We start from the raw sequence: 8,305 nt of genomic DNA, 5'->3' as shown, positions 1-8,305 counted from the left end.
TCGACCGGCTCCTGGCATCACCATTCCTTTTAGATGTCTTCTAACCACGCCGGGTAGAGAGGTTCGCACCCTGGATAATACATGTCGGGCTCAATGGTGTTCTTTTCTACAATGATTTTTGCGAGTGCCACATAGCTGGGCTTGGCACTTGTAAGGGACGTCATCGTCTTGAAAGTCTGCTCTGAAATGACTCATCTTGGAAACCCTTGGTACAACCTGTTTCCTGCCTGCTTGCCTCATAACTCGGATAAGGACGTAAGGGTATATCCCTCTCAACCCAATCACACCAAGTGTGGAGCGTCCCTGGATTGATGATAAATTCGTCTGTTGGGAACCATTTTCAAACATCCATTGCACTTGCTCCTCGGTCAGATTGTCGAAAAAATTCCACCCACTCTTTGGCACTCTCCGGCTTAAGAAAACCTGTCCGAATGTAGTCATCCGCTTAGGGTGATGGAAGGCCATATGGTCATTCAAGCCCTTCGCGGAATTCTTGGTGATACTGGCCCTTTTGAAGATGTTTTAGTAACCACAACTGCAGCAACATGTTACAACCCTCAAAATGCTGGACCCCTCTTTGACAGCGCTCCAGAGCCCTGTAGATGTCGGCTATGATCATGGGGACTATGGTGTATGTCTGTCCATTGATCCCTTCAATCAAAAGTCTTGGCGACCTGGCCAACCTAGTGTTGGATTCTTTCCCTTTTCATTGGGAACAACTATCAGCCCAGGAAGCATACAATGAACACGAACACTCTGCGGTGGATATGGCCCGGAGAAGTGAGAGAGATCTCATCATGGTAGGTACGGAAGGACTTGCTATGGCCGTACCTCTCATACAGATACTCGAAAGGTATGTAAGATTCCTTCAGGCATCTTAAGTCAGCATTTTTCTTCAACCCCATCATCTTTAAGAACCCTTTACCAGTACGATTCTCTACACCAATAACCCGGGCTATCCCAAGTCAATCTCGCAAGCCCTCCAATTTCCTCTAGAAGTGGTGTCATTTCTATGTCGCCCAAACGAAACATAGACCTTTCACTATCCCAGAATAAAGTGGCAGTCTCGATCAACCTCTTGGTTGGCTCAATGTCTAGCATAGAAGGTAGATTTCCCAAGTACTTTCTTACATGTTTCTTGTCACTTGAGGAAAGGTTCTCCCACCAATCTAGTAGCAATGGTGGGATGTTTCCAACCATACCGAATCTGGGGACCTCGTGCCTCATTTTCTGCAAAACAAAAGGGTTAGTCCCTTATCCCCCACCAGACTTGACTATTTATACATTTATGATTAGCATATTGGCATTTAGTTCCCCAAATTAATGCAGAGAAACGTGGTTGTGTCCGTTGGGATTATGGTAAACCCGGTGGACTTTTAGATAAGGCTTGCCTTAAAGGATTATTATGTGTACCACATATTAATCCAGCTAGGTTTGACCATGATGCATGCACAATTACGATCAGAGTAAGGTTACTATGGGGGTCTAGACTGGTACCCTCAAGCGGACAACTTGAGGGGAAAAGGCACGGAACCGTCGGCTGCACCGCTGATCGACTAGTTTTACCGCAAACAAGTCATTCCGAATTTAACGGTAATAAATTGGAAGAGCGCAACCACTCATCAAGCGTTGCTATAGGATTTTGATACGCACGAGTGGAATATGATGTGGAGTATATGCAACAATAATAGCATGTTGTCAAGTATTTGCACGTAAAAGAATAATAAATGCAGTATTTAAATAATTGAAGGACGGTTACAAAAGAAAACAAAGAGACAAGTCAGTTTCAGAAAAATAAAGAAATCATAAATACTTAAAAATAAACAGTTAAATTAAAATAAGGGGAAAGGGTACGTGGGATAGAGCATGCGTGGACTAACTTACAAAAAATAAGTTCGTTATGGTAAGAGCCTAATAATATCCCCAGCAGAGTCTCCATGCTGTCGCGTCCCCTTTTTCCTCCTTGCGGAGAAAGGTCCGGGTTTCGACATTCCATGGGGGATTAACTCGTTTCCTTTTGGGAATTGGCTTTTTGAAGAGCCGTCGCCTAACGAATTATGGTGCGTTAGGGCACCTTGAGCCGTTAACTTATGGACTAGTTTGCATTACCAGAGATTTAGGGTAAGGGCTCGAAATAACCTTGAGGGAAAGGTGTTAAGCACCCCTCGCGGTCCACAACGGTGGGCCCGGTCGAACTTATATTAGTCCTTTTAACAAATAAACAGTTTAAGCACGTACTTGCAAGTAAAGGCATGTTTTGACATTCTAATCACATGTATGATCCAAATAAATGAAACAAGGGAAAAGGTTTGAACAAAATGCACATATATGAAGAAAAGTAAATTCATTTTAAACAACGGAAGTTGGGAAAGGGAGGTCCTAGGTTGGTTAGCCTACAGGATCATACCCACACAATGCCCGGTAATCACTCCTCAATGAGGGGCTACACGTGACATTAGCACGTGTCATCATATCCTTACTACCCAATTCCCTCCCCTGGGTCGTAGCCTAAAGTGTTCTATCAACCTTGAAAAGTATCCTATGCGTGCACTACCCGTCCCTTCCTCATGGCCCTGGAGGTATTTTAGGACCTCTAATTTTAGGTAGTTCTAGACCATCCTAAGGTATTTAAAGGAGAAAAGTCTAGGCGTCAATCAAAACAATTAGGACTGCATTTAAAGAGGGAACACCTAAAGGCTCACATTTTACCTCCACAAGCAGAACAAATAAATGCACGTCTCAAACAATTGTTCAAGGTATTCTAAGAGAAAACCCCAGACATGATATCTTAGGTGAGCAGAGATTATACAGCACTGAATTCAGGCCAGAGTGTCAAAGAACTGAATCCTACTGATTTTAGACCTGTTAAAAGTGAGCAGTCTCAAGGTGCAGTTTTATAGTTGCAAGATTTTAATCGCCTTATAGGCTTGCCTAAGAGCATAATAGTGATGTCCTAAGAGCATGATATCTATATGAATCAGTGAAACAATAAAACAATTTTTAAATGACAACTTGAGATCTATAGGCATGCTTTCTAGCAGTATTAACTTAAGGCAGCGCTTGAAAAACTTATTAAAGAAGTGACAGATGAATTAACTAATCCAATTCAAAACACCCGTGAATTAAACTGTTTTCTAATTAAACTGGTTTTAAGTTCTATAGGCATGATTTCTATTAGAGCTAATTTCAACTCCTATAGGCATGATCTCTATTATTAAAAGCTGATTTTAACCCTATAGGCATGATCTCTATTATTAAAGCCATTTAGATCCTATAGGCATGATTTCTAATTGTGGAAGTAAAGTAGACATAGCAAACACATTTGAATCAACATAGACCCTATAGGCATGATATCTACACAATCCTACCCACAATAGATATAACTACCCCCCCTTTTTTCACTAGTCACCCCACTGTTTGTTTACAATAGTTATTACAGACCAAGAACTGAATATAAATTACATAAAAAAATAGAAAAGAAAATTAATCTATAGGGAGCCTGAAGCAGGCCCAAAACAGTCATGGTGTACCAAGCCTTTACTTATATCAAACACCCAAAGTTCCACAGCCCAATTCATGTCTAGGTGTGTCAGAGTTCCCTAAGGATCTCAAGGATCCCGGGTAGTGCTCACACCCAGACTTTCACCAAACAGAGACTGATTATGTGCAGTGTGGAAGTGCCAACCCTGATATGCCAGAGTTCAGAGAGATCTCAAGGATCTCAAAGCAGTACGCATACCAGAGGGCCAGGACTTAGTTAATCTAAGAGTAATGTGAGAGTGCATAATGACTTGAAAGAGTTCGGTAGATAGTAGAAATAAGGTCTTANCAAAGGAAAGGGGTGAGGGACACCTAGAATGCACCTTAGTGATGACAAACAAATACACTGATTGTAGTTGCAAAGTTAAGTTGAGAACACACAGATTTTAGACACAAATAGGATCTCATTAGTGAAATAGAACAAGTTGGACTTAGATGATCAAACTAGACAAACACTTCATGAAGCGTTCAAGGTTTTAGAAATACTAATCATATACAGAACATGCAGAATTTGGTCATGCTGGGTGAAATCATAAACACACAATGCAGCTTGTGATATGCTAGTGAACCAATTATTTAAAGGAGGATTAGCATGCTAAATAGTATAATGGCTATAACCTTTAACAGAATAAGCTTAGACATGCTTTGTGATAAAGTAATCTAGGCATGCTGATTGCATATTGAGTAGAATAGCACATAGAACTGGAAATCACAAACGGACGAATTGCAGCAACAAAGAAAACACATAATTTGGACTGTGAATTGAATCAGAACATACCAATTAAGGAGAGAATATAGGGTATAGAGCAGAGATGGTGCAAGTAGCCAGCCTTGGCTTACAGTCAGCAGGACTAATAAGAATTGCAAGGAACAGAAGAGAATATAGAGCTTTGAGAGTGTGAGAGTGTAGATGAACTAGTGTTCGTGTCCAGAAGTGAGGAGTAAAGGAGAGCATATATAGCAGTTAAGAATCAAGGAAAATAAGGTGAAGGGAATCAACCCTTCTGTAATTAAGGAAGCCACAGAATCAATTATACATTAGTTAGTATAATTTTCCCTTAATTAAGGGTAATCAACCAACGGGCAAGGCAGAACACATTTAAGGAAAGAAATTCAAACGAGCAATTAAGGGGATATAGAAAGAATTTTAATTAAGGAAATGATTGGTAAAGAATCAGTAAGTATCACGGTTAATCAAACAAGGTAAAACTACTCAAGATTGTAAATAAGGAAATAGTCAGGAATAGGTCTTAAAAAAACAAACTAATAAATCAAGAATCCAAATCAATCACTGATTTAAGGAGAAAAATATAGGTTTACCTTGAATAGGTAAAAAATGAACATAGACATATAGAATTAGCAGAAGAGTTGAACCAAGAACATCAGTAGAGGCACATTAGGATCAAAAGTCATCGGATTAGGCCAAGAAGAATCACAGAAATAAAGCATAGGACAAAGTCAATACCCAAATAACCCAGAAGAACTCAGAATCCAAACAATAATGCCGAGAAATTAGGGCTTTTAGCATAAACAAGTTAGGGTTAAAGGTAATCTTCATGAAATCTGTCAAAACACACAAGAAACAGAAGATTTAAACACTCAAAAAATCATTAAACGTTTTTGAGAAAGAAAATTTCAGGAAACCCAAGCCATAGAAGTCAAAAACTTGAAGTATTATAGTGCTTGAATCCGGTCAGTTGTAGAGGAATAAGAGGAACTTAAAGAAAAAATCACAGGAACTCGAAAACATTTTTAGGTGTGCAGAGATTCGAACAGTAGATAGCAAAGAGACCAAGATATAGTGCTAAAATCGGTTGACAGTAAATAAAAAAAGATATCATTAAAGCAAAGTCATGGACAAACTCAGAACCCCTTCCAAATCTACAAAGATCGGACGGATTCATGTCCGAAGATTAGGGTTTAGAGGAGAAAAGAGGAGTAAAGAAAACCTGGTTTTGAACCAGAGATTTGAACCATGAATTCAGTAGGAATCACTCGCAAATCATGGACGAACCCTTGAAGAGCTTTGAACGAGATCTGGACCAGATATCTTCTAGTTTTTTCCACAAAAATCACATAATCGAACAACCAAGGGGATATGAGACAAGTAGAGACTTCGTACAGCCATAGGATGCCATAGATCGAACAGGGATTCAAAGGATTATGGCTAATTTTAGGTGACAGTGATTAGGGTTAGGGGTTGGGTTTCAGAGAGAACCAGAGAGAAAGGGATTCAAGTGCGGCGATGTGTGAGAAATGGTTAGAGTTTAGGGGTCGTTTGAACTAAAAAAGGAAAGGGTGGATTGTGGCCGTTGATCTCTGTGATCAACGACCGAGATTGAAAGAGTTTTGGGGTGGATCGGGTCAGGCGGATGGGTATTGGGCCTGGGTAGGTTTAGGTTTAAACGTTGGGCTGGGTATTGGGTTAAATTGGGGCTAAAATTGAAAATAAAAATAGGCCAGATTTTAAATAACCAATTTTAGTACTATGTAATTTATAAAAATAATAAATGAATTTCAAAAATATCTTTGTGTGCTAAAATGATTTAAAATATTTATTTGACATTTTAAAAAATATAAAGAGCAATTTATGCATCAATAATGTAATTATACATTAATATGAGCTATTATTGCAAAAATGTGCAATTTGCCCTAAAAATGCAAATATAACTATACAAATACACTAAAAATATTTAAACACTATATTGGCATAAATAAGGAATTTAGATGACTAAATCATCGCAAAAGTAGTTTGAAGAATAATTATTGGATATTTTATAAATAAAGAGAAGAAATAAATTGATTTGGGGCTTTTAAAAGTTATAGAAAAAATTATAAAAATGTTTATGCATGCTTATACTATTTTGAAAGCATATATAGATGTGTTAAAAATATATGAGGAAAAATTAGGTATCAACAGTCACACTTGCGAGGCTGAATCTGGCGAGGAGCTTCATGGCCGGAATGATGCTTCTGGTGAGTTTAGCTTCCTCGAATACTCTCCATTGTATGATATTAGCCGAACTTCCTGGATCCACTAGAACCCGTTTAATCTTAAAACCTAGCATATTTAAATAAATTACCAGTGCGTCGTTGTGTGGTAGCAGCAATACGTCTGCGTCCTCCTTTGTAAAAGTGATATCGTCTTCCCAGAGCCTTTTACTATGAGTTATTGATACTTTCGCCTTCTTTGGTGCCAAAAAGGTGACCCCGTTAATCTCATTCCCTCCGAAGATCATATTTATCGTTTGGCGTGGGGGTTCTTTTCCTACGTTGGAGGGTTTCGCGTTATCTCTGTTATGACCATAATTGTTTTTAGCTTGGATCCCTATGGCTAGGATCAGATCTCATTGGTCTCGGGAACCGTGCCTCCTTGATGTTTCTCATGGCTGACACCAATTGCACTATACTAACGTTGAAGTTGTATTTTGATAACTTGGGGTAAGAAGGATCCAGTGACCCTGAAGTATCTTTATCCTGCAGTGTTCTATCGTTCCGACCACGATCAGTCCTCTTGTCAGCGGAAAACTAATCGTTGTACGGAAGCTTCTGCCACGTCTTTTAGTCCACTCGTAGGGAAAAAATTGGCCCCTCGCATTTCGTCTGTCCGTGTCATAATCAAATTTTGATTTTTCTCTGTTCTTCTCCCGTCCTTTGGTCGATGATGGAAAACCAACCTGATCATCCTCGATCCTTATTTTTGACTCATACCGGTTGTGGACATCCGTCCAAGTCGTTACTTGAAACTCAAGTAGGCTTTCCTTCAGTTTTCGAGAAGCGTCTGAACTTCTCAGATTCAATCCCTTGGTGAATGCTTCAGTTGCCCATTCATCCGGGATAGCCGGGAGCAAAATTCTTTCCTTCTGGAATCGGGTAACAAATTCTCGTAGTAACTCGGACTCCCATTGCGCAATCCTGAATATATCGGCTTTTCGAGCCTGTACTTTTCTGGCCCCGGCATAAACCTTGATGAAATAGTCCGCGAGCATTTCGAGGAAATCTATGGAATGCTCGGGTAACAGTGAATACCACGTCAAGGCTCCCCTCGTGAGAGTTTCTCCAAATTTCTTTAGCAACACATATTTGTTGGCCCAAGTTCAGATGAAGTTTTGAAGATTGACAAAATGAACTCAGTCATGAACCAGGTCCATAATGTGAGACACAGTGTTGATATGCTTACACATGTGACATACGCGTGAAGAAGATAAGTCTCAAGGATCAGCAACAATATCTTCTGAATTGATCGAAAATATTGCATATAGGATAAGGAGTTGAAGTCTCCTTATGAAAAGAGAATTATATCCGGATCAAGGATATGGATTAGGAGTTGGAGTTGTTCTTGGACTCGAATTGTCAAAGGATCCACAATTCGAGTTCTTATCAAACTCTGATTACTAACTCTATAAATATAACGATTGTTCTCTTTTACAGGTGATTGCACATAAGCAGAAGTTAAGCATATTTGAGAGCAAAAAGATCAAGTCTGATTTGCAAGCAACATATGCGAGATACAAGTGTGCACGTCTGAAGCTACATGAACTAAGATAGAAGAACCAGTTTCATCATTGTGTTTATTCTAAGTCTAGTTCAATTGTAGTAGGTTTTCATATTGAACCTTTCATCTTTCATAGAAGCAATTGTAATAGGTATATTGAGTACTCAAGTTAGAGTTAACTTGAAAGTGTCGCAACATGTGAGGCTGTGTGCTACACTGGGATTAGAGTTAATCCTTAGGTTTACAAAGAGTTTTGTAAATGCAGTTTTT

At 39.3% G+C, this 8,305-nt stretch overlaps 1 protein-coding gene across 1 annotated transcript; it reads right to left on the bottom strand.

Moving 5' to 3' along the window:
• Window positions 1-6,446: 6,446 nt before the first annotated feature.
• On the bottom strand, window positions 6,447-7,529 carry LOC109237477. Its single transcript, XM_019403788.1, has 2 exons — window positions 6,955-7,529; window positions 6,447-6,834 (listed from the first exon to the last, which is right to left on the bottom strand). The coding sequence occupies exons 1-2, from the start codon at window positions 7,527-7,529 to the stop codon at window positions 6,447-6,449; spliced, it is 963 nt and encodes a 320-aa protein (XP_019259333.1).
• Between the last annotated feature and the right edge of the window lie 776 nt (window positions 7,530-8,305).

This window comes from Nicotiana attenuata, unplaced genomic scaffold, assembly GCF_001879085.1.
Source record: "Nicotiana attenuata strain UT unplaced genomic scaffold, NIATTr2, whole genome shotgun sequence".
Lineage (NCBI taxonomy): Eukaryota > Viridiplantae > Streptophyta > Magnoliopsida > Solanales > Solanaceae > Nicotiana > Nicotiana attenuata.
This window is presented reverse-complemented; position numbering and strand designations above follow the sequence as displayed.